The sequence below is a fragment of the Marmota monax genome, unplaced genomic scaffold (genome assembly GCF_021218885.2).
Source record: "Marmota monax isolate L192 unplaced genomic scaffold, Marmota_monax_Labrador192_F-V1.1 WCK01_AAM20220418_F8-fsc00125, whole genome shotgun sequence".
NCBI lineage: Eukaryota > Metazoa > Chordata > Mammalia > Rodentia > Sciuridae > Marmota > Marmota monax.
Genome location: NW_026695235.1, coordinates 2,799,968 through 2,826,936, shown reverse-complemented (window position 1 = coordinate 2,826,936; position 26,969 = coordinate 2,799,968). Strand labels below are relative to the sequence as shown.

The following is a 26,969-nucleotide window of genomic DNA, read 5'->3' as shown; positions in this document are numbered from 1 at the left end:
GGGAAGGATGCTCTTTTCCCATGACTATGTATTTTGGTGTGGTGATTTCAACTATCGAATTGATCTCCCTAATGAAGAAGTCAAAGAGCTCATAAGACAGCAAAATTGGGATTCTCTTATAGCAGGAGATCAACTTATCAATCAGAAAAATGCTGGGCAGGTACCTACATGCTTGAGAAGTTATTTGCATTGAGAAGGGATTTGGGGTTATAAAACATGCTTTCCTTAATCAGTTTTTTAAATTTCTTGGATGATATTTATACCTAAATACTTATGTGTAGATAAGAAGATATAGAATTACCTCTCTTGAGAATCAAGAGAGAGAGAGCATGCTCATGTGTGGCATACAGAGCTCATTATAATTCCCACAAAGAAAAATATGTGTCTGTAAGACTTTCAAGTAGAAAGACTACTTTTGGTGGGCACAAGTGGTGGTAATAGTTTTGAATTTTAGTTTCCAGGGTTATTGGTTTTGGTATTTAAGAGCATAGGATAATCTTTTTAAAAGATTTTTTTAAGATGGACACAATATCTTTATTTATTTTGTTTATTTTTATGTGGTGCTGAGGATCGAACCCAGTGCCTCACATGTGCGAGTCAAGCGCTCTACTGCTGAGCTATAAACCCAGCCCCATAGGGTAATTTATTTTGTTGTTTTCTTCTGTTTTATCATCTGCCCTTTTTTTGGAGGGGGTGGATACCAGGGATTGAATTCGGGGGCACTTGACCACTGAGCCACATCCTCAGCCCTATTTGTATTTTATTTGGAGACAAGGTCTGACCGAGTTGCTTAGTGCCTCACTTTTGCTGAGGCTGGCTTTGAACTTGAGATCCTGCTTCAGCCTTCCAAGCCGCTGGGATTATAGACGTGCACCACTGCACCCAGCTCTCATCTGCCTTTTTGAAACTTCTTATGACCACAAAATTTTGGAAGAATTTATTTTAAAAAAATAGTTGGAGCCCACCTGATACAATGCCTGGGGGTCATAAGATGTGAATTCTTATACTCTAGGTACCATTTAACAGTTTTAGACATCAGCTCTGTATTTGGGAATAAGTTATAAGACTAGATGATTTCCAAAATTCCAAACTGTTTTCTATGTCTCCTATAGCTTAAGGACATAGAGAATTCCCTTATTCATGTTTTTTTTTTTTTTTAAATATGTTTAATGAAAGGTTAAACAAGTGCTAAGGAAAAGGCCACATTTGTTTTTTGTTTTTGTGTTTTTTTTTTTAAACTATTCCATTTAGTTAGTTAAAGTGTTATTAGATGATACAAATTTCATTCCAGGGTATTTAGTACATAATAGATATTTAATGAATGATTGCCTGAACAAAAACAGAACTTTTGTGCATTTTACAATAACTTGCTTTGTGTATGTTTATTTTAGATTTTTAGAGGATTTTTGGAGGGAAAAGTAACCTTTGCTCCTACCTATAAATATGACTTATTTTCTGATGACTATGACACCAGTGAGAAGTGCCGCACCCCTGCGTGGACAGACCGTGTCCTCTGGAGGAGGAGGAAGTGGCCGTTTGATAGATCAGGTTGGAAAATGGACTTCTTTATTTAGGTGAATTAAAATGATATAAAACCAATGAAGAAGAAGAAAGCTAATTCTTTTCAACAAAAGTTACCTAGAATAAAATAAATAAAACAGATATGACATTTTTAAAAATAATCTGTTTTTAGTGGCATAATTTCATAAAAAGAGAAGGCAGGAAACTTTAAAAATTTTTCAATTGAATATTCATTCAAGTTTTTAGGTTGAATAAATAAAGTGGTCTGTGTGTACTTTGAACTGCCACTTGTCTATTGAATTATTATAAAAGACTATTTGGTCACAGGCCTCTAAGTAATCTTAGAAGTAAGGCCACATTATAATTTTTACTAAATAAACAATAAAATGATAAAACTACTAAAAAAAACCTTTGTAATTTAAAGGTGTCTAGACTTCCTGTCCATTAACAAGGGTGTCTGGCATTCCAGCCTTAGACAACTAAAGCTAAGGAAAGGAAAGATATGCCTCTTTGCTGCACATGATCTGTCCTGATCATATGGTCTTGTGTTTTGTTCTGACTGCAGCTGAAGATTTAGATCTTCTAAATGCTAGTTTTCAAGATGAAAGCAAAATACTGTACACGTGGACTCCTGGCACTTTGCTGCATTATGGAAGAGCTGAGCTGAAGACTTCTGACCATAGGTTTCAACTGTCTCAGTATTTCTAATGGTGCTTGAAGTTGGTTTGAAATACATCCTTTTAAAAATATTTCTAACACATCCATGTTCCTTTATGTTTTCAGGCCTGTTGTTGCCCTGATTGATATAGATATATTTGAAGTTGAAGCCGAAGAGAGGCAAAACATTTATAAAGAAGTAATTGCAGTTCAGGGTCCACCAGATGGTACAGTATTGGTTTCAATCAAAAGTTCTTTGCAAGAAAATAATTTTTTTGATGATGCATTAATTGATGAGCTCCTGCAGCAGTTTGCAAATTTTGGTGAAGTTATACTCATAAGGTAAGTAAAATATTTGTTATCCAAAAGCAGCTCATGATTCATAAACAATAGTTTCTGTATTACAAATCACCTAATTGGTGTTTTAATAATGTATGAATATTTTTATTTCCAAACTAAAGAAAAATCATACTATAGATGTTATTCAAAGAGCTCATAGGTTTTGAAACTGAATTCTCTACTTAGAAAACTTAAATTGAATAATGAAAATTTTATATGAACAATTGAAGAGAGAAATATGTGCAAATTCAGAGATGACTTCTTGAGATTCCTACACAATGTAATGTATAACCAAGCTCTATAACAAAACAAAGCTGTGATTATTTTTTTAAGGAGTAATAAAAGTTAAGTGGAGAGATTATCCCTCCTTCAGATTAAGAAATGTGATGTTTAGATTAGTTTAAGTCTGTTTAATTTCCAACCGAGAGAAATGATGAACAGTTAGGAGTCATTCGATTCAGTCTTGGTTTCCCTCATTGGTTTAACATCTGCCCTTTGCAGAAGCAGATGCTTCTTTTCTTGTTTTAAAAATGTTCTCTCCCATATGTGTAGCAGTTTTGAGAGATTGAATGACATGTGTATTTGAATGCCATAGAGAAAGAAGTACTATTAAATGCCTTTTTGTGGTGTTTGCTTTCTTAGGTATGTTTACAGATGTTCAGTGAGCAAATCTCTTTACTAGGTGCTATGGAAGAGCAGAGGAGCACTTGATGCAACTTCTGCTTGTAGTCTTGTTGGGAAGAGCCACATAATAAACTTCCCTGTATTCTAAAAGTACAGTTCACAGATGGTGTGCTTTCTGTAGAATGAAAATCATGCCTGAGACACCTTAGAAGTAAATGAGGAAATTGTATTTAGACTTCCCTCAGATTTTTTGACAACAATATTTTAAACCTTAAAAAGAAAACAAAAATCTTTCAAAATTTTAAGACTCTAGGAAGTACATAATGAAATCTTCCAAGTTCACAGATGCCAGTAAGCTCTGCCAACTACAGAAATGCCATACCACCAAAAGGATCTGTGCACTGTGTGAGAGGGCAGCAGATTAGCCAATAAGCATCCTCATGAGTAAATGTGAAATACTGCACTCAAATGAGTCCAGATTGTGTAAGGAATGAAAGGTTGATAAAGGAAAGGGACCTTTCTGTCTTTGTAACCCACTGGGATTTTCTTAGCTCAAAATTGGAGCCAACAGCATTCCTCAAAATGCTTATTATCATGATTGGAAAAAGTATTGGTAAGAAAATAAGGTGACATTAATATAAAACTGTGAGGTGTCTCCACACTTGGAATATTCATTGTTATACCTTATGATAGCCCAGTTGATAAAGAAAAAGCAAGGAATGAAAGTAAGCAAAGAAACAAAAGTAAACAAAACTTGTAAGCATTAAAACTAAATTATTCCCTTTTGGTCTAGAATAAGAAGCCATTAAAGAATGACTGAGTCTGTAAACGCCTTTAAATTTAAATAAGAGGTTCCTGGAAATGTAGACAGGACAAATTTGGATACATTTAAATATATATATTAATTGAAGGAAAAGACTATTGCTTTTAGGTTAGTGGTGAAAGTAGGAAGAAAATACAGTTGCTAGAGGACCTACTTAAATCCATGAATGTCTAAAAACCGAAATCTCTTGTTAAAGTTAAAAATGTGTAAGGGTCACTTTGTTAATTGAGGATAAGGACCAAGAAATTCTTTTATGACCTAGAATCATAAAAGCTTTGGTACCACGATCAAAGAACAAATAATGTTCAGTGTTGGGGAACTGGTGCGGCCTCAGTGCAGCCCTAACAGGTGGTTGTGACCTTTGAAGAGGAATATCATCTGTTGCCAACAATGTGAAAAAGATACCTTCATATTCTCTAAGAATAACATCTCTGTATGAGAATGACAGCATCTTGACATTACAGCATCCTGAATCCTGCAGCTTAATAACTTTATGCCAAAGAAATTGAATCAGTTACCTTGGTCATGTTTTAGTGATTATAAAAATCTGTTCCAGGCCCTTGATTTCAATGGGGTAAAGTACTGTGTGCACTTTTGCTTAATATCCGTAATGTATACCTTTGAGTCCTAGTGTGAAAGTGTGCATGCACGTAGGGGTCTGTGTGTGTATCATAGATATTTTCTCTATATAGTTGCAAATTGTTCAACTCATAAGATTGTTTCTGTAAACAAGATTGAGAGTTTTATTTTACTGTTTTGTTCTTTTTAGCACAATAATTTTATTATATAACAGTGACCGTCTTTGAAACTTGTTCTAATGTCCTTTTTTTTATTTCCCCTTTGGAGGTTTCATTTCATTTCAAAAGTATAAACTTAAGATCATACCAAAGACCATTGAAGGGCCAAGAGTTGTATTGTCAAGAACTAAAGACAGACTATAACCTAAGACTTCTTGTAACCTGGTGTGTGTGTGTGTGTGTGTGTTGTGTGTCTGTGTCTGTCTTTCTCCAGTGGTAACTCCCTATGATATTTCTTGATCAAATGTCATTTAAGGAAGACACTGAGACAATAAAAATACATACTCCTGGACTACAGGGTTAGGAGACTTGTATCTTTGCTCTGTGGTTTACTCTCTTTATATTTAAGATCACTTTGAACAAGGCCCATTTCTTCTGCCTGTTTTATTAGCATAGTGTTTTAAAGAACAGGGATTGAAATGTGAGGGGGAACAGTGCCCTTTCCAGGTCATCATCAGTCCTACTGTCCTCCCTCCTTATACTCCTCTGTCAGCCTGTTTATCAGTAATCAGTGGACTTTAGTCATTGAGTTAGTTATATCTAAAGAATTAATTGGTTTTTTTTATTGCTTTTATCTTTATTAAAGATTTGTAGAAGATAAAATGTGGGTTACATTTTTGGAGGGAAGCTCTGCATTGAGTGTTCTGAACCTAAATGGTAAAGAGGTAAGTTAGTTGTATTGATTTTAAGCCATTCTGAAATTAATTGTCTGATGACTCTACTTTTAGGCCTGCAGCAAGATTATCTTTAATGTATTTTCAGTTAATGAGGTAAAAGACCTTGTGGTATGCTTAAGAGATTATTTCATTTTTTAAATTTAGACTAATTATCTGATTAGGTTAGGGTTACTTTAGTCCCTCCCTAAATATTTTTTAATTTGTTATTTTTAGATATACATGATAGTATAATGTATTTTGACATACATACATTGGAGTACATTTTATTCTAATTAGGATCCCATTCTTTTGGTTGAACATAATGTGGAGTTACGCTCTTGTGTTCATAGGAACATAGGAAAGTTATGTCTGATTCATTCTACTGTCTTTCCTATTCCCATCCTCCCTTTCCTTTATTCTTCCCCTCTGTCTGATCTAATGAACTTTTGTTCTTCCCTTTCCCACCCTTATTGTGTGTTAGCATCTGCTTATCAGAGAGAACATTTGGCCTTTGGTTTTTTGGAATTGGCTTATTTCACTTAGTATGATAGTCTCCATCCATTTACCATTAAATGCCATAATTTCATTCTTCTAGAGATAACTGAATGATATTCCATTGTGTGTGACATATATATATATCTCACATTTTCTTTAGTCATTCATCTGTTGAAGGGTACGTAGGTTTGTTCCATAGCTATTATGAATTGAGCTGCTCTAAACATTGATGTGGCTGTGTCACTATAGTATGCTGCTTTGAATGAAGTCTTTGGGGGCATATACAGAGGAGAGGGATAATGGATCAAATGGTTCCTTTCCTAAGGATAAATTCTTAAGTGTATATTTGCAAAGTCAAAGAATATAGACATATTAAGTTTTAATACTCATTTCCAAACTTTCCTTCAGAAAAGTTTTATCCAGTTACACTGTACACAGGTTTATCTCTATCTTACATCCTAATTAATACTAGATCTTTTAATTTTTTACTTTGAAAATCTGAAAGACACAGAATTGTATATCATCTGGTTTTAAGACTGTGGTTGCTAGAAATTGAGTGTTTTTTTGTCTTTTAGTTACTTCAAAGCTTGTTTGTGGTGCTGGGGATGGACTGCAGGGCCTCAAGCTTGCTGAACAGTGCTCTACCTCGAGTCATATCCTCAGCACCAGCCCATTTTCCACTGGCCTGTTCCTCTTTTGAAGCTCCTTTTATGTTAAAGATATTAATTTCTTGTTAAGTATGCTGCAAATATTTTTTCCTAATTTGTCTTGTAACTTTATTGTGTTTTAACTATATAAAAATGACTGATTTTTAAACTTAATTCTAGCTTTGGTCTCTTAAAAAACCTCTTCTTTATCCCCTGATGATATAAATATTAAAGAGCAACTCTAGATTTGACATTCCTTTGACAGCTCTCATTTCCTCTTGGAGTGTTTCTTTTGTCTTTCCTTGATAATCTAATTTTCCTTGTTTTGTTTTTTTCCCCTTCTTTTCCATTCCATCACTCACTCTCAAGTCTAGATGAAATCTATAAATTCGGAAATTTTAAAAGATTTCCAAAAATCTGCAGAAGTTATATTTGTGGAAAGTATATGATTGATCCTTTTGAAGGTTATTCATTTCCAGACTTCCTGTCTGTTTCCTTTATTAATACCATTATTTCAACCCTAAATTTTTCAGGATCAATAAAAGTTATTCCATTTCAGAGGAGATTCTGGGAAAGGTATACAGTATACATGGGACAAATCAGGAAGACCTTCTTGAGCATTTTCTTTTGTGTCATCTTAATTCCTTCCCTTTTATTTGGCTCTGATCTCTACCAAGTGGATATTCCTAAGGAATTGTATCTTAAATGACCATTATGTACTAGGGATGTAAGAATGCTTTTTAGACTTCTTTGGTGAATATAAAAGAATTTTATTGGGGCTCGGATTGTGGCTCAGAGGTAGAGTGCTTACCTAGCATGCACAAGGCCCTGGGTTTGAATCTTCATCATCACATTAAAAAAATAAAATAAAGATATGTACCCACCTATAAGTAAAAAATAATTTTAAAAAAGAATTTTATTGATTTTTAACAAGTAATAAATGACCTGTAAAGCATGTGGCTAATTTATGAAATTGAATTGATTTTAATACTTGGACTAATAATCAAGTGATAGATTATTAATTCTATGTACTCTGACTTCAAAACTTAATGTGGATGCCAAATTACTATTAAATACAGCTTTGCCATTCAGATTACCAACTTTTCAACCTTTGTGTCTTCAAGGAATTCTAATATCAATAACACATTCAGCCAGGGAAGCTCTGCACCCACAAAGATGCCAACTTTTAGCATAGCATATTGATCAGAGGTACACAGTCATTTGCAAATACCAAAAGAATTTCCATCTTGTTCATGTCAAAAAACTTCAAACAAAAGAATTTGGAACTGTGTGTGATATAACTTACGTAGAAAGCAAGTTTGTTACACTTAATATGGGTTTTAAGTGAGAATTTCTTTTTTGTGCACAATCTGACAATTCTTGACCAACTAGTCTTAAAGCCGTTGGAAAGTTTTTTAAAGTATTTTAAAAAAATTTCAATATGACATGGCACAACTTGATTATAACATGTTGTTGGTTTAATTAAATCATATTTTAGTCTAAAAACCACTCAAATTTATAGCAAAGGCAGAGTGCCAGTTTTGCAGATGACTGTTGTTCTGTTTTTAGAATGATTAATTTTTGTGGAAGATTTAAAATGATGTTCAGTTCTCACAATATTCTAAATGCTAACACTGTATAGGTTAAAGATACTCTAACATGTCTTCTATATATTTTTTTCATGTAGCAACAGTTATTTCTGTTATTTATTATTTTATTTTAATCTGATGATCAAAATAAAATACAAAATTGGGTAACAAAGTAGTCAGGGAATTTACAGCTGGCCAAGAAGAGGTACTGACTGTGGTAAAGGAAACTTGAATCTTTGTGCAGCCTAGAAAAGAAGACCTTTATATATAGCATCACAAGCCTTAAGGGGAGAATTGGGAATAGCCTTCAAACTAGTTACAAAGTGGAAGAATTATGTTGAATTGAGTCTAATTAAATTAATCATTTATACCATTTCGTAGTATGACTAAGGCAGCCTCTTTCTCCCAAAATAATAGTTTTCATATTACTGAATTTTATATCTTTTTTATTCAACTAGTTATTGAGCCGGACAATAAACATTACTTTAAAAAGTCCAGACTGGATAAAAAATTTGGAAGAAGAAATGAGTTTAGAGAAAATTAGTGTCACATTGCCTTCATCAACAAGCTCTACCCTGCTTGGTGAAGATGCGGAGGTTGCAGCAGATTTTGATATGGAAGGTTAGTTTGTTTGTTGAATAGGTTTACTTCTGTAGTGCTGGGAAGTTTCTTTCCCATCAGTAAAGTCTTAATGCCAAGTTTATCTTTCTCTTCCTCCTTGGGACACACATAAGAGTATTAATTAGGATTTATGTGCCAGGTACGTGCCAGGTGCTGGAAATCCAATGACTTTGGCCCTTGCTGTCCTAGAATTCATTGCTTCACAGGCAGTTATAATAAAGTGGCATCAAAGTGATAATGAATGGTACTATATTAGCTCATAATAAAATTGCCTGGCCTGGATTTGAGGAGTTGGGTGAGGTTTCACAGAGGAATTGAAATTTAAAAATCTGAAGACTGAGGGGGGAATTGTATTAAAGAGTATAGATTAGAATGACTTAGGGAGAAAGCATGTGTATAGGCCTGAGAGGGAGAATGAAGATCTAAATTCATTATACAAGAGTGTTTCTGAGGGAGAAAAAAAATGCAGCAGGAGGAACAATTGTGGGGTGGAAAATGAATTTCATTCTGAATATGTGGGATTTGAAATGTCTGTGGGTTCGGGAGTTCCAGATATCAGCTCTTGAAAATGTGGGTTTGGTGCTCAGGAGAAAGCTCTGGACTCAAAAGGTAGCTCTAATGGCCAATAAAGACACGGTTATTTAATACTCTGGCTTAGTACTAGGGTTATGTAGAGACAAGAGAAAGAATTGAATATGGAAAAATAGTCCTGAGATAGAATATGAACATACAGTTCAAAGAAAGGCAGAGGCTGCCCAGTAAAGGGAAATGAGAAGAAACAACTAAAAACGTCAGGGACTCAGGAGAATTTTGTAGTTTAAAAATCGAGGAAAGAAAATATAACAAGGAAGGAGTAGTTCGTGGTATCTTGGAGACAGAGATGAGTAGAAATAAGGATAGAATCTTGACCTTCTGATTAAATAACAGGGAAGAAAGCTGTCAGTGACCTTCGTAGGAGTAATTTCAGTGGTTGTTGGAGCCAGATGGAAGAAACTGTCATGGGTGGAAGGTGAAGAAGTGGAGGGGGTGTAGAAGCTCTTTAAGGAAACCTGGCTAAAAGTGGTAGATAAGAGGACAAGTGCTTCATGGAGACGCAGAGGTAGTTTTGTTTGTTTTTTTAACTAGAAGAGGCGTTAGTGTGCTTCATACTAATGGAAGAGAGCTGTTAGAAGAAAAAGGACTGATGAAGAAGGGCAGGACAGAATAACAGCAGGATCACTAAGCAAATGGGGTTATTAGGATCCCATTCTTTCCATCCACAAATATCTGAGTGCTGAGCATGGAATTAGACTCCAGCCTGCAGGCAGGTTGTGTGTGTGTGGAGGGAGGCAGGGGTCCCATCTTAGGACTGTGAAATGTAAGTTTTGAAGTTATCTATCTGCGGGAGTGGAACAGTCCACAATTTCAGAAGAGTCAGGAAGCTTCAAGATAGTTTCTGAGAGGGGTGAGGGGAAAAGTCAACTAGGAAATCATGCAGTTTCCAGGCAGCTTTGAGAGCCCATAAGAGACTGAAAACCATAAATTTAATACATTGTCCACAAGTCATACAGAAAGATGGTAGGACTCAATTTGCCATCTTGCTGCCTTCTTAGTCCTTGACAAACGCATTTAAGAGACCAGAAGGGCGGAGGTTGGAGATAACTGCAACAAGTGAGGTAGAATGTTAAATAAATCTCTGATAGCATAGCTTCAAAAGAAAATAGGACATATTTTTAGAGGTAGAAAATTAATGTTCTGGAATTGGAATTAGGTTATAAGGGGCACCCTGACCCCACTTTCCAGCCCTGAGGTAAGTAGAGATGAGGACACCTCAGGGGAGACTGATATTCATCTAAAGCAAAGAGGGTCTGTATTGTGGGGATCGTGAGGGAGGAGACTTCTGGGCAAGGGTGTGTGGCTGCCTGCCCAAGATCTTATTTCCTGTAGAACCAGACCTGAGCTGGGCAGGGAAGCAGGGCAGCTCCATAGAGACAGTAGACAGGCGTGGAGGGAGAGCAGTCCACTTCTGAGTCTGCACCAAGGGAATGGCAGAAGCCCATTTGGTCACTCCAGCTTGAAGTAGTGGTGCTCTGAGGTAACAGGTGTCTTTACATTTTCTGTAAGAGCATTTGTACTATTTCTAATTTTTTTACATATATATCTTTTAAACATGCCTATGTGCTTAGTCCATGTGTTTTGGCAAACTCCTAATGTTAAGGACTTTCATTTGTGTATTTAAATCACATAAAACATCTTTGAATAATTTGAAATGGTCCTTTCTCTAACACCTCTCTTTCCTTAGGTGATGTTGATGACTATAGTGCTGAAGTAGAGGAGCTTCTTCCTCAACATCTCCAGCCATCTTCAAGTTCTGGCCTTGGCACTTCCCCAAGCTCTTCACCCAGGACTAGTCCCTGCCAGTCACCCACAATATCAGAGGGTCCTGTACCTTCCCTTCCCATCAGACCAAGCCGAGCACCATCCAGAACTCCTGGGCCTCCTACTTCACAGAGTGTGTATTTTACTTGAACATTTTGTATAGACTTTCTCTAACCAGTGTGTTTGATTTTAGAGAGCCTATTGCCTAACTCTTGTGCCTATATGATGAGTACCTGCATACAAAAGAGGAAAATTTGCAGATGATAAATTTTCAATGAAAAGGAAACTCATTGTCATTGATGCCACAAGATGAAAATTTTCTTAATTCTTTTTCTATGGGGTTAGCATTGTCTTTGTCTTACAGTTGATGATTTTCTATTGTTCTGATAAGAATCCATAACTGTTTGGGCCTTTCATTCTTTTTCTCTACTGGCCAACAGACTTCCCATGACTTAACTAATACTTTGTACTTCTTAATAGGGTCACTTAATAAATCAGCTTTTAACACCTGGGCCTAGATAAGAAGTCAATATTATAGAATTAGTATCATTGTGGCTGTGGTACCAAAGGGAAGTTTAATGGTAGACCTGAGTGCTTTTTTTTTTAATTCATACTGAAAATGGGTATCATTTCTCTATGTTCATATATAAATTTTTTAAGTTAGCAAAATAGGACATTTTAATATATATTTATGAAGTACATTCCTTTCTGCCATAGCCCACTTGTCACCTGATCTTCTTACCTACTGTACTTTCTTCAGGTTCTCCTGTTGACACTCAGCCTGCAACCCAATCACAGCAGAAGGATTCTTCTCAGACTTTAGAGCCCAAGCGGCCACCCCCTCCTCGCCCAGTTGCTCCTCCCACACGTCCTGCCCCTCCACAGAGACCACCTCCACCTTCAGGTAACTAACCACTTTATTTTCATTTCTGCTAAAATTTGAAATTTTACTCCACTTTATTTTAAAATGTTCTGCATCTTTTCATATCTCAGGCTTCTAGTTTTATTGTTTTTCATCATTGTTGTTACTGCTACAGCTTTTCTCAAAAGAACACGGTAGGTGCGTCAAAACAAGTAAAACATTTTTTACCAAGTAAATTCCTCCAGCATGTTTTCAGAACTGCCTTCTTACTAGTGTTCAAAATGTATTTGTTTTGGTTTTGCTAAGTTGATGTAGTCAGACATAAAAATTGTTCGTAAGTAAAACTAGCTTTAGTTTTTAAAAAATCCTCATTTCTGGCTTTATAAATTCATTAAAATTGACTAATTTCTATAAGTTGCATGGTTATAACTAAAGAGCATGCATATTATTTAATAATAAAGTTTTATGTATTTGTTTAAATGTTCCTTTTTTCCCCACATTTTTATTGGACATTACAGTTGTACATAATGATGGGATTTGTTGTTATATTGTCTTGCATACAATATAACAATATAATTTGGCCAGTATATGCAGTTACAGTGTTGTTACTCTAATTCTTATGAATATGTGCACTGAACAAAAGCTTTTTAATAGTATCTAGATAACTATGTATAATTCCTGACACTTGACATCATGAATACTCTAGCTAATCTTGACATGTCAATTCTTTATTTAATGTCATTTCCTTTCTGCTGCATATTTCTTACGAACTATAAGGGGCTAGGAGTCCTGCACCTGCTAGAAAAGAATTTGGAGGTAACCATTTACAATTGTTAACATGTATGCATCTTGGTTCATTAATGTTTTAGAGTTTGATCCCTATTATTGAGAGATATTTTAGATTTGTTTGATAACAGTCGAGGTGAATACATTAATACCCCCCAATTAAAATGGCTCCAAACTTCTATTCTTTTAAGTTAGCTGTGCATGGTGGTGCATGCCTGTTATCCTTGCAGTTCAGGAGATTGAGGCAGGAAAGTCAAAAGTTAGAGACCAGCCTCAGCAGATTAGCAAGGCCTTAAGCAACTTCTTGAGACCCTGTCTCAAAATAAAAATATAAAAAAAGGATTAGGGATGTGGCTCAGTGGTAAAGCACCTCTGGGTTCAATCCCCTGTACCCAAAACATAAATAAGTTAAAACTTTATTTCAGATTTCCCCCGCATCCCTCCCTCCCTTTTTTTTTTTTTTTGGTGTTACTGGAGACTGATCTCAGGGGCACTCAACCACTGAGTCATATCCCCAGTCCTATTTTGTATTTTATTTAGAGACAGGGTCTCACTGAGTTACCTCGACATTGCTTAAGCTGGCTTTGAACTTGTGTTCCTCCTGACTCAGTCTCCCGGGCCTCTGGGATTACAAGAGCACGACACTGCGCCTGGCTTTTTTTCCCCTTTGTTATTGTGAAATATTACAGCTTATATTAGTGATTTAACTCTGGATATAAAAAATGAGATAATTCAAAAAAAGGCTTTCAATAAACATATTGTTTGATTCCCTAATGCAGATAATCTCAGATATAAAAAAGAAAGTTGTTACCCCACTTTTATTGTTAGAGTTTAGGGGTTTTGTTTTGTGTTTGCAGTGCTGAAGATAAAACACAGTACCTTGTGCATGCTAGGCAAGTACTCCTCCACTGAGCCTTATTCCTTGATTTGAAGAAAGGGAGAATTGAGTTTTGGGCTCAGCATCATTATTTTCACTTTGGGGGCCAGGGATGTAGCTTAGTGGCAGAGTGCTTACCTAGCTGTGTAAGATTTAAAGTAATAAAAGAGCCTTTGTGCAAAACTAATTGTGTACCTGCCTTTCATTTTGTGCTGTGGGCCCTGAACAATATATAGTTTTTGTTCTTTCTTTGAAAAGGTATTGGAGCCCCTCCCAGTCCTGGGGTAGCTAGGAGAGAGATGGAAGGTAACAAGACTTTTGCATTATAGAAATGGTTCTCTCATTTTATTTCTAAATGTCAGCCCTCCAGTGTTTAAAGGCACATGAATCTTTTCTTAGTCCAATTGTAAACTTCCACTCTCCCTCCTTATGTATACCTTGTACTTCTTTGCTTTTCATTCTGTGTTGTGTGTATGTTTCTAATAGCTATCTTCTTAATTTCCCCAAGATTTATATATTATTTGTGCTCTTGTTTAATTATTTCATGTATATTTAGGTTGTGAAATTAACCACTTAAAAGAATGCCTTCAAAAATATTTTTTGGAATATGCCAAATGCTCAGTAACATTCTTCACTAATCCAAAGTTTTAAAAATTAGTAAATATAATTAAACCCATTAATTAAGGTCCAAGAATATAGTATTTTGTGGATGGTTTCAGAAAACATGTATTTCTATGTACATTGGTACTGAGCAAGATTTGTTTAAAATATTATTAAGATTAGAGACCTTTTGTTAAGATTAGTTATTAAAGGTCTGATATGTTTTATGTAACAATTACACTTGAATTGCTTTTCAAAAAGGAAAATAAATCTAAGAGGCTGCTTGCTAACCCCTCTACTCCTTTTGTCCCCATGAGTAATTTTCATTTCATCCTTTAACTTTCTAGTAAGTTTAAACCACATTTTAACACCATCTTCTGCAGGCAGATATTTGGTAATATGACACATATATGCCTGCCTTCTGTCTCATACAATTTATCTGTGAATCCAGAAGTTCTCATCGTAACTTTATGTACAGTAATACAACATGAAGCCCCATGAGGAACCACTTGTGTAACTTGAAAAAGACAGCCCTGCCTACTGCTCAGGAGCCATTTGTCTGCCAAGCTCTGAGGAGAGGCAGTTTCAATGGCCACTGCTTGTGACCATTCATGCAGCTACCCTGTGTTCTCAAGGTTCACGAACAGAGAGCTCTGTGAGGACTATTGCCTTAAAGTGAACCGGCGAGTGAAGCTTCAGACAGCTACTCTTGTCTCTTATAAAGTTCTCTCTTATTAATTTTTCTCTTTTGGAGTATTTCATTTAGGACCAGTAATACCCACATCCTTAACCAAAGCTAAGTACTTTGTTAAGTACTCTCTGCTGGTAATGAAGTACAACAACCAATTGATATTATACAATATTATTTTATTATTTATTTATGACTAATTGTTTTTTTCCTTCCTGCTTCAAAGCACCCAAAAGTCCTGGAACAACACGGAAAGATAATATAGGTAAAAACACTTAAATATAGTTACTTACTCTTAAAACTGGACCATGAAATAGACACTTGGAATATAAGTACATGGTTTCTAGTTCTTTTTGTTATTTTTACACTTAAATATATGATGCCCGTCTTTGTTCTAGGACGGAATCAGCCTCCGCCTCAAGCAGGACTTGCAGGCCCAGGACCTGCTGGATATGGTGCAGCCAGACCGGTAGGTAACACCTAGCCTCAGAGCCAGAGGATCTCAGTTTTGAATTCCAATTTGCTACTATTCAGTTTTCTTACCTTGGAGAAATCATGTGACTCTTCAAGGCCTCAGTTTCCTTAACTCTTAAAGTAAGGAAATTGATGATCTCCAAGGTAGCTTCCAACTCTTAACATTGTTTCCACGTTTTTTGAAATAAACAAACTTTATTACTTGGATAAAAGTGATATACTTAACTATTTTATCATATTAAATATCTTCATCTTTAAGTGTATGAGAAGGTGATATTTTGGTCAGCTATTTATCATGTTATCTAAGTAATTAATGCCTACATAGACCATCCTTCAATAAGAAGGATTTTAGTTAGCAGGAAAAAAATATGACCAAATTGGGTACTAAAACTGTTCTGAAAAACAAGTAGTTTTCAAGGTTTTTTCCCTCCTTTATGAATCTACGGCATTCTGTATTTTTAGCATGTGTTCTGTTTTACACATAATTTGCCCATTATTTATCCAAATGAAAATTTCCTTTGGTCTATAACAAGCAATCAAAAAGCAAGAGAAATAGGAACAGAAACCAATAATCAATAACTTTGGCCCGTGTAGTAGAGTGATCCCTATTTGATGAGTGGAGAACCTAGAGCTATCACGATACCTAGAAATGAAGGTTGTGGGAACCTAGGGAACTACTTCACATGAATATAGAATTTTTTGCCTTTTCTGTTGTAGCTATCTATTTGACAATCTGAAGGTGATTTTCTCTATGCAATATTACTCTCTGAATTAAAATGCCTGTAGAATATACCTAAAGATATCTATTACACACTATATTTCAAAAAGGAAAAATTGCCATGCACTGACTCCACTACCACACTTCCACAGAACTTTTAAAATTTTATTTAATACTGTAAGAATTGGGAAGGAAAGTCAGAATTTTTGTGGAGTTGAAAGTTCATATTAACTTGCTTAAAATAAGTATTGTGGGCTTAGAGCCCTCAGCAAACATGAAAATAGAAAAATATATTTTCCACCATTGTATCTTCTAATGTATTTAATGTGGATTATTGAGTTAGTTGGTAAAGAGTTTTACTTCTGTGTTAAAAAAAATCTCAGGGTGAAGTTTTCTGAAGTCTCTAGTAGCTCAGGTATATATCTCTCTATCTCCTCATATACATTAGCATTGTCTCAGTCTCTTCCATGAAGATTTTAAAATTTATTAATGTATGTGACGATAAGTAGAGAATAATTAAAATGACAAGACAGAGATTAATACCAGAAAGGAGAACAAATGAGATGAAAAAGCAGACATTTTCACAAAAATCTTACCTGTTGAAAATAAATAAATGTCTTAAGTGTTATATTTCCCACTGCAGACAATTCCTCCACGTGCTGGAGTTATAAGTGCCCCACAGAGCCATGCTCGGGCATCTGCTGGAAGACTGACCCCTGAAAGCCAAAGCAAGCCACTGGACACATCAAAAGGTAGATACTATATCAGAAATCCCAGTTTTGTACTTTTTCCTTTCACTTTTTTTCTTTCCCCTTCTGTTACCTGCCACGTTCCACAACTTACTCAAATAGGGATATACTTTCTTCTTCATGCCAATAGAAATGAGCTATTTGTTGGGGCAAGAGGGAATAACAACTGGAATGTCCTCCTAACTTTTCACCAAAGAAAGACAAACCATGGTTTTCTAGAACAGAGCTAACTTCTGACAATCATTGGTGTTTCAGGCTCAGCTCTCCTTCCAGAACCACTGAAGCCTCAGGCTGCTTTTCCTCCACAGCCTTCTCTTCCTGCACCTGCTCAAAAGTTGCAAGAGCCTCTTGTCCCCTTGGCAGCACCTATGCCTCAGTCTGGCCCCCAGCCAAATTTGGAAACCCCACCACAACCCCCACCACGGAGCAGGTCTTCCCATAGCTTGCCTTCAGAATCTTCTCCACAGCTGCAAGTAAGTCTCATTATTAAACAAATTATTATCTTTGGTGTATACACTTAGAACACAGTTATTCTAATCATTAACTTTTTTTAAGAATTACATAAGAGTTTTCATTTTTGCCATTTGGTATTAGCATCCTGTGTTAATAATGACTTTACCAAATAAATGTCATTTGACATCTCAGATTAGTCACATAACAAATGTATGTTCTGGTTATTTGGGGATTTTAAAGTTATTTTTCAGACACTGCTTAGATTAAAAATTCTCAGAGCATTCCTAAACCAGGTTCTTTGGGGCATTTCCAAGTAGTTTCTCATGTTAATGTTAAAACTTCATGACTTTTAAAAATGCATAATTTACTTTCAATAGTTAATAAATTGGGATGAACAAGAACATTTTTATTTTTCTCATTGCTCACAATCATAAATTACTTTGGGCCTTCACTTCCTGAAGAGAGATTGGCCATTAACATGGTGGATAATTTCCAATACAGGGAAAATAATTTCTAGTTCCTTTTGATGTAAGCAGTAATTCTTTTCTGCATTGTAGCTGTCACTGGGGTTCATAAGGTATTTCAGTTAGTCATATTAGATCAGTTTAGATGGTTTGTGCTTGTTAAAAACCATCAAAATAATAAATCATCTCATTGGTGTCTCTCAGAAAACAGTGCCATTGCCTTAGTGGGTTAAAAATCCTATGATCAGAGAGATTCTTTGTTCTCTCACATTGGAGAGACTTCTGGTGGATATATACAAAATTATTTTATATAAATATAATCAAATAAATTGAACTTTTAATTTTCTTATTTGTTATACACATATAAATAAAATTGTTAAAATGAAATTTAACAGGTGCATATTTTATGGGTTTTTTTTTGTCATATATAAATTCTTAACTTGAAAAATGTCATCGAGGCCAAGGAAATGTATAAAGTTTTAAAAATCTGCTTCCAAACTTTGGAAAGACTCCAAATACAAAAAAATTGCAGTGTCCCTTAAGCATATTGATATATAGTAGTTTGCATTTATTTTTATACAATATGAATATACCCAGTTAGTTGCCAGAAGCTAATGGCTTCTTGTATTTTTACATGGTGAAAAAAAGATACTAAAGTAAAGACTCAAAACAATCTGGATATCATTAGCAGTTGGCAGTCACATTTATAAAAGGATACATATATACTAGAGAAAAATATTTTAAAAATTAAAATAAGCTACCTCCACATTTTTTTTAACTTCAGAAAATTGAGGATACTGAAGATATTTAATAATGGTAGAAACCCTTCAAAGAATATATATCCACTTATTTTCCCTCTGTCACTCTCTTCTAATGAACACAACTTTTTTTCTCACTCCCTTGTAATGTATACTATTGTATTTTAAAATGTAATTGGAGGGCAAATCAAGCTAGCCACTTCGAGCTCTTACTGTTTTAGGGCCTCTAGCCTAAAATAGAGTACAAGTGCACATTAATTCCTAACACTATGTAATGTGAAGACAGATGCAGTACTGTGCAGAGAAACTTCAAAAGTCAAACTGTCCAGGAAGATTACAATTCATCTGTGGCACACAGGAGTGCAGTAGGAACGTGCCAATAACCACCAAGCACCATTTTTCCACTGTTTTGATTTCTGGTTTTCATCGAAACTAGTATGGTGATTTAATTTGATGACTGACAGCCCAAGGTTTGTATGTGGCTTGGTAGATTTTGTTCTCAAAATTTGTTATAGTCAGTTCATCAAAAATGACAAACATGATTATTACAGATTCTAAAGTTTCTTTTGCCTGAGTCATTGATATTAAATTCCTCTGAACACTATATACACAGAAACATATTTCCTTTTTTGAGGGTTGGAGGTTTTATTATGTGTAGACTATCTTTGTGAAGGATCACAAAGTGGTTGCGGTTTCCTCAGGGAATGTATAGTTTGGGGGTTCAAAAGGAGGGGTGGGTGTGGCTTTTTACCTTTCTAGTTTTTAGCCATAGGAATAATACCATTCAGAAAATAATACACATTTAAAAAATTCTCTGAAGTAGCTATAACTTGAAAAATATGCAAGATTTTTCAATATTGACAAGGGTGAGATATTTATAAGAAATGTGGCATTTTGGCAATGGTATGAAAGAGTTTTAGAATGAACATTTAGTAATTTTTTAAGTATTTATTAATCTTGCTCTCAGTCAATAATGAATTTAAAACAAACACATACTTGACCCAACCTTTACTAAAATGTTTGTTGACTCTCTAATTTTTCTCTGATATACTTTTTCGCTAATTTAATATATATATATAAAATATGTAGAATTTTTCTCTAATATAGAAAAGCTTCTCTTACCCTAAACAAATATATAATATAATATAATATGATATAATATGTCATATGCCCTTTACACAGCATAAAAATGCCTCATGTATGTTACTGACTTCCTGTACTCAGTCATCCGATAATGAGCTAAGAGCCAGAAATAAGGAAATCCAATAGTAAGTGATAGTTGACAGTGAGGGAAGAAATAAAGTAGAAAATCTCTGCCCTGTATATCTTAATGTAATCCTGTTTCTACTCTCTTATCAGTGCCAGAGCCAATATACATGACTCCAAGATCATCAGGGCAATGGTAAAGAGGAGACTGTAAAGTATGTAATAGATTTAAGGATGGTGTCTCCATATTGTCAAGATTAGTTTTGCTGTTTAAAAATAAGATAATCTTCTGACAGGTGCAGTGGCACTTGCCTGTAATCCCAGTGACTTGGGAGTCTGAGGCAGGAGGATTACAAGTTCGAGACCAGCCTCAGCAACTTAGCAAGGCCATAGCAACTCAGCAAGACCCTATCTCAGAATAAAAAGGGCTGGAGATGTAGCTGATAAAAAGCACCCCAAGATTAAATCCCCAGCACCAAAAAAATATAAAGTAAGATGAAAATAAGATAATCTTTTTATGTATAGGGGAAGATTCACCCCAAGTTTCTCAAGAGTACTAGATTTTAAAAATACTCCTAAATTATAGAAACATTATGATTTAATTTTAAGCAACAAAAATAAGATAGTTATTACTTCTTATGCCTTAAAATTAATAAATTATGAAATGAATTAGTGATGGTATCACCCCTCAAGACATTTTAGAAACATAAAATAAACCTGGATCCTGACCTACTTTTTTTAAATGACTGCTAATTTTCAGTGGTATAGTGCTTTTGCAAAGTTGCATCTCTAATAATGATAATTATGACACCCATAGATTATCCTAAGGCTATATCCTGGTCTTCTTGTGCTGTTGTAAAAAGTACTGTAGATGGACTGACTGGTTTAAACAACAGGAATTTATTGCTCACAGTCCTGGAGGTTGGAAGTTCAAGATCATGGTGTCATCATGGTGGGATTGTGGTGAGGGTTTTCTTCTTGGCTTACTGACAGTTACCTTCTTTTGTGTTCTTACATGGTCTTTCCTTAAACTTTGTGCCTGAAGAAGAGGGGTGGGGGGAATGGACACATGCACAGTCTCTTTGGTGTCCTCTTGGCACAAGGTCACTCACTATTCCATCAAAGGAGCTCCAACCTCATGACCTGGACTAACCCTTATTACTTTCCAAAGGCCCTACCTCCAAATGCCATCACAAGGTGGAGGGGAAGGTGGGGGAGGTTAGAGCTTTAGCATACAAATTTTGGGGGTGGTGATAGTAAACATTCAGTCCATAACAGGTTGTTTAAAATATTTTAGAGCTCTGAAAAGCTTTGTAGAATTAAAAAAACAAAACAAAACAAAAAAAAAAACTGGTTAGTAATCAACTTAAGACAAAGTTAAAGTTTGGGTCATAATTCAACAAAATCACAAAAGGAATTAGAATTTTCTTTTGAACTTATGCTATAACCTGCAAATATTAATGCTCTTGAATTCTGTATGTAACATGAAACTATAAAGTATTTTGAAGACTGATTTGTTAGGGTTGCTGGTTGGTCTCAAATTGTCCTCCTAACTCTTTCCTTTGATGTCTGTGTTCCCTTTCTCAAAGCAGGAGCAACCATCAGGGTAACAGGTATCTGACTATTTATCAATCTTACATGTGCTTTTCATCTGTCTTAGCACATTAGATGTATGAATTTGTTGCTTCATACATCTAAAGTTTCACCCATTTTTAAAACTACCTGTCCACGTTAATGAATTCTATTATCATACCATAAACCTGTCTTTTCTTTTTCTTAGTATTTTGGATTTTTAGGAACCATTTTAGATGTTCTTGCTAATGCTTTATCATTTTTTGCTTCTTTTTTATGAAAATTAACAAAACTAAACAGTGTAATTTCAAGAAAGTAAACTTTAGGTATATGAAAGCCTATTTGGCAAAATCACACTCATTGTTTTAACAATGACATAATTATGTAAACACGAAATTCAATTTTTTCCCTTAGCTTTCTTTTGGGAAGTATTTTTAATAGTTCTAGTAACAAAATTAGTTTCAGTAAGGGAGAATTGGTGATTTAGAAATATAAAAGTTAACATTATAATAAGACTAATTAAAGATCCTTCCAACACCTTTCTCTAGAAATACCACTGGATTTAATGTTGTCATCACAAATCCTGCTTTGATTATAAATTAATCCTATGAATGAATGATGGTGTGGCTCTCATTGTTATTTCAAACTTGATTGGAAAATGAGCTTCTATCAAATTATCTTTAAACTTACTTTAAAATAAAAATTTTCAGTATATGAAAATAAAGAAATGTGTGTGTAGTATTTATTTGGCAGGTGCCTATAGTTGGTTCTAAGCTGTGCAAAGCATGAAGTTCTCCTTTCCTGTAATGTCTACATGGTAGACTGTTTTATCTGCCACAGGACAGTTTGTCCCAGTCCCAATCAAATACTTCCATTTTGTTCTATTTATCACAAACAATCCAGAGATTATTAGTAATATAGAGTTAATGTAATTTTACAATGACTATAACTTTCCTGTCAACTCCATTTTCCTGTATAAGTCTGCTTTTCTCTAATGTATGTAGAATACAGTTTAGTGTCTCATAACCCTTTGGTACAAATTTCTTGTCATATTAAGTTTGAAGAAAAATATACTTGTTCATTTAATTATAAACTATGTTCTGGGACCACTGAATAAAGGAGATATTTGAAAGTTATTCACTTAGGGGGTTATCCATACCATTTTCTCTTACGGGTGAACATCTTTCCCTATTATTAAGCACTAAGCTAGTGTTTTTATAATATGCAATTACATTTTATAGGGTCTGCTGCTCTTTCCCCAGTGTATTTCATGAGAAGGTAGTTACTTTGATAGCTTTCTAAATTCCTTTTGACTAGTGCTCCATTTTGTTACATTGCAAGTCTTGAGTGAAATTCTCCCTTCCCTGTATTTTCCAACCTGGGATTTTGTTTTTCTTATCTTTGAATTTGGCATGAGTCAATATATCCAAGTCACTTATCCTAGTTTTATTAATTATATGGGCTTATTTTTGAAAATTAATAATAAAATGCCTGATGAACTAAGTTGCTCCTGAGGCCAGGATGATAGTTGTTTTCCTCATCGGGATAGCTTAATTTGCTCAGAGTCCCATGACTAGGCTCCACTCCAACCTAGCTATTTTGTGAAGAAGGCACAAAGAGATTTAGGGGAAAAGTACAAACTTTGCATGACCATAAAATAATTCTGGCTGGTGTGGTGACACATGCCTGCAATCCTAGCACCTTGGGAGACTGAGGCAGGAGGATTGCAAGTTCAATGCCAGCCTCAGCAACAGCAAGGTGCTAAACAACTCAGTGAGACCCTGTCTCTAAATAAAATACAAAATACGCCTGGGGATGTGGCTCAGTGGCCAGGTGCCCCTGAGTTCAATCCCCAGTACCAAAAAACAAAACTAACATCCTTAAAGTCAAATTTCTATAGTAATAATTTTAAATGAAAATATTTTTAAAAGAACAATGAAACCACATCATCCTTATAGATGGGTGTTGGAAGTTTATTATATAGTTTTATCATAAGTTCTGAATATGGGTTTCTTAAGTTTGTATTAAAATGTGAACTATGTATAAACAAATTTGATAATTCTGTCTCTTACCATTTCAAAAATTACATGAATGAAATAAATTATATCAAATTTCTTTGAGATTTAAATAAATGAATTTAATGAATAAGAGGATTTATTTACAAATAAAGAATAAAGTTTATAAAGAATAAGATTTTAACATATTCCATGCTTGTATAATTATATCCAAATGGATTCTGTCATGTATAACTAAAAAGAGCCAATTAAAAAATAATAGCTTAGCTGTTTCCATCTTTTTAAAACCACCAGAGTAACAAACTACACAGAGTTACTTTTTAATTTCTAAATTTCTATGCTTGCTTCCCCACACATAAAAAGGTAATAATAATTGAAACAGAATAGGTGTTATTAATAAATATAAACTGATTATTCACTGTTCTCTTTCTTTTCCAGGTAAAAACAAATGGAATCTCTGGCATCAAACAAGAACCACCATTAAAGAGTGACCCATTTGAAGATCTTTCATTTAATCTGCTTGCTGTATCAAAGGCTCAGCTCTCTGTTCAAACATCACCTGTCCTAACCCCAGACCCAAAGAGGTTGTTTCAGTTGCCTTCTGCAACACAAAGTAATGTCAGTACTTTGAGTTCTGTAAGTTGCATGCCAACACTGCCTCCAATTCCAGCCCGGAGTAACTCCCAGGAAAACATGCGAAGTTCTCCAAACCCATTTCTTACTAGCTTGACCAGCACAAACCCTTTCACTGACAGGACTGCTACTCCTGGAAACCCATTTAGAGCCCAATCTCAAGAATCAGAGGCAACTTCATGGCTCTGCAAAGAAAAGCCTATTATGGACAGTCATTTCCCTTCTCTGATGCCTGTTGGTCATAATACAAGCATGCCATCAACCTCACTCGATGGTTTTAAGGACAGTTTTGATCTGCAGGGCCAGTCTGCAGTAAAAACAAGTAACCCAAAAGGATGGGTAACCTTTGAGGAAGAGGAGGACTTTGGTGTGCAGGGGAAGTCAAAGTCAACTTGTCTAGACTTGATGGATAATCAGCCAGGTTCATTTGATGAAGACTGCAAGAAAAGTACAAATGTTTCTTTCTGTGTGTTGCCATCCAGACCTCCACCTCCACCTCCGGGCCCTCTGCTTCCCCCCAGCACCAGCCCTCCCACAGATCCTTTCATATCCTTGGCATCTAAGGTATCTCACATACTGGACTCTACAGAAAGATAATATTATACTATAGAGAAGGGCTTTGTGTTTTTTGCTGTTTTTTTTGTTTGTTTGTTTGTTTGTTTTTAGTTTTGGCAGGACAGAACCAAAAAAATTGGGCATTAGTCATTCACTGTGTGCAATAAGAATTTTTAAGTGCACTGATACCCTCTTAAAGTACCACTATTTTATGTGTACAAAGTTGGAATATGTGTATATTGGAAATAAGGAAAAATCCTTCTCATTATTAACTGGAGTTTTGATATGTTGAGACAGCAGTAGCCCTAAAAAGTACTTAAAACTACCTTTGAAAATAGTCCTTATTCAGAAATTACTCATCAATCTTCTCTGGAGAATCTAAAAAAGTCCACACAACTTTTACTGGAATCATGTAGCCCTTTCATACTCTTGAAAATTGGTATTCATGAGTATTTACCAAAGACTGCCAAAGTTATATTGAGACAGTTTTGAAAGGCATTTAATAAAAAAAGTGTGTGTGTATATATGTATGTGTGTATATACATATACACACACATATATAATCTACATATTAATAAAACTATTAAATTTTAGTATATAACTCAGACCAGATTTTACCTAAAAGTTCTAACAGAGTCCTTTTTTCTGTATCATTACCAAAAAGATGACTGCAAATTTGGATGTTTCATTAATTTTCTTCCCCAAACTATAATAATCTTACTTCACAACCTAATTTTCTATTATGCCACAACCCGACCCTTCAAATACATACACCCTTATTATTTTCCACATGTTTCTCTCTGGGAGGAGGTTCTTACAGCTGACAGCAGCATGTTTTGTGGTCAGTCATGCGGCCAGATACTCTAGCACTCTCCAAAAAGTACCATGGCCTTATATTTAGGGAAGGCATATACCGCGGAGTTCAATGTAAATGTATTCTCTTCTCTCTGCACATTAGGGTATATGTTGCTTATTTCCCTCCACACTTTTCTATTTGCTGCTTTTGCTCTGGAACTTTGCTTTTGGTAGGGAAAGCAGCTGTCCCCCGAGTACTCTGAATTGGGGATATCCCAGTCTATGTTTTCTCCCCCTTAAAAGGCTACATAATACATTTTTTGCTGCTTTTTTAGAGGCTATACCTCAAATTCGCTGTGGATTTTGTCTCCTGCACTGCCAGTATGCAACTAATCTGCTTTTATTGATTTTATGAAGTACACAGAATTTTTACAGAATGTAGTATTTTGATATCATTAAGTGAACCAATCAGAAAACTCCTTGAGCAATAGTTGTTTTGTGGTTTGAGTTAAAATCATCTTTGCCCATTAATATTTATATTAACATTCTTTTATATAAAGAGTTGCATATGTCCACCTAAATTCTTACATCCACATTTAATCTTCAAAGATGTGCTTCGGGAGAATACAAAAAAATAGAGTTCATAGCTTAAGAATATTTAAAGTGTAAAAGCACAGCAAACTGCATTGCACTTAAAACATAAATCTATTAGGAAAAATCACTTTTCTAAATGCTCAAATGTTATCAAAATACTTTATTTATAGAAGTGATCCTCTCTGTTAACAGCCAGGATTTGCTGTTAGAAATAACTCTTGTTTTATATTGTGCTTTTGGGGGGTTCTAATCATTTCAGCAGTAGTATCTTTGAAACAGCAGTATTACTATAAGCTGTGTGCTTCAAAATGTGAATGGATTTGTTGAACTGTGGCTTTAAATCTGTGACTGGTGTACATGGTATTTGCTCTCCATTAGCAAAATAATACATTGTTAGGTAAACTTCACTAGTGCCAATTGCAGTTCTGTGAGCAGTGTTTCCTATTGGATATAAACTACTGTCTAAAATATACATATCAGCAGCAGCCGGGCCCTTGTCAGGAAAATTATATTTGGCAAGTTGCTAAAAAATGCACAAAGTTATGAAAGTTAAAGGTATGCTGCAAATAACTAGCCGTTATTCTGTGTATTATTAAATATTTACTGGTTCTGTTCAAAGCAGAGCAGAATTTAGACACTAAGAATCTCTTTGTGAATTCTTTGTTCTCTATAGTAGATTTCTGTTTATATGTATGTAAGAATTTTATTGCTTATGTGGCATACAATATTTATAACTATATACTTTATAGAAGTACCATATTAAAGTCAGTGGTATACATTCTGTATATATCCTGTGAAATGTGCTGTCATATGAAATAAATATACCTGTCTTTACCATGCTGACTACTTTGCTCAAGAGGGAAGAATTTTTCTCAACCATTTTCCATGTACTTTCCATATATGTTTAGTGACATTTGGAGAAAATAGGTTAGCTCCTATTGTTACAGCTGTTGACCGGTGACGAGTCCTTGCTTCCCCAATGTTGAAGAATAACACCAGAGAGCAAGGCAAGGTCAGAGTAGAAATTAGAAGTTTATTAAAGG

At 35.0% G+C, this 26,969-nt stretch overlaps 1 protein-coding gene across 23 annotated transcripts in view; it reads left to right on the top strand.

The window, feature by feature from the left end:
• Positions 1 to 26,760, top strand: part of Synj1 (synaptojanin 1) — an 89,106-nt gene extending 62,346 nt beyond the window's left edge. For 4 of the 23 annotated variants that reach the window (XM_058577323.1, XM_058577322.1, XM_058577320.1 and 1 more), the window contains 15 exons: positions 2 to 160; positions 1,392 to 1,548; positions 2,087 to 2,204; positions 2,305 to 2,520; positions 5,348 to 5,426; positions 8,607 to 8,769; positions 11,051 to 11,260; positions 11,888 to 12,031; positions 12,767 to 12,805; positions 13,911 to 13,958; positions 15,167 to 15,205; positions 15,339 to 15,409; positions 16,776 to 16,884; positions 17,137 to 17,354; positions 23,788 to 26,760. In XM_058577323.1, coding sequence (XP_058433306.1) covers positions 2 to 160; positions 1,392 to 1,548; positions 2,087 to 2,204; positions 2,305 to 2,520; positions 5,348 to 5,426; positions 8,607 to 8,769; positions 11,051 to 11,260; positions 11,888 to 12,031; positions 12,767 to 12,805; positions 13,911 to 13,958; positions 15,167 to 15,205; positions 15,339 to 15,409; positions 16,776 to 16,884; positions 17,137 to 17,354; positions 23,788 to 24,579 — 2,562 coding nt within the window. In that variant the 3' untranslated portion in view covers positions 24,580 to 26,760. Of the gene's footprint in view, position 1; positions 161 to 1,391; positions 1,549 to 2,086; positions 2,205 to 2,304; positions 2,521 to 5,347; positions 5,427 to 8,606; positions 8,770 to 11,050; positions 11,261 to 11,887; positions 12,032 to 12,766; positions 12,806 to 13,910; positions 13,959 to 15,166; positions 15,206 to 15,338; positions 15,410 to 16,775; positions 16,885 to 17,136; positions 17,355 to 21,351; positions 21,379 to 23,787 lie in introns of those variants that run through there. The other 19 variants (XM_058577329.1, XM_058577334.1, XM_058577332.1 and 16 more) reach the window with 13 other exon arrangements.
• Positions 26,761 to 26,969: the final 209 nt, after the last annotated feature.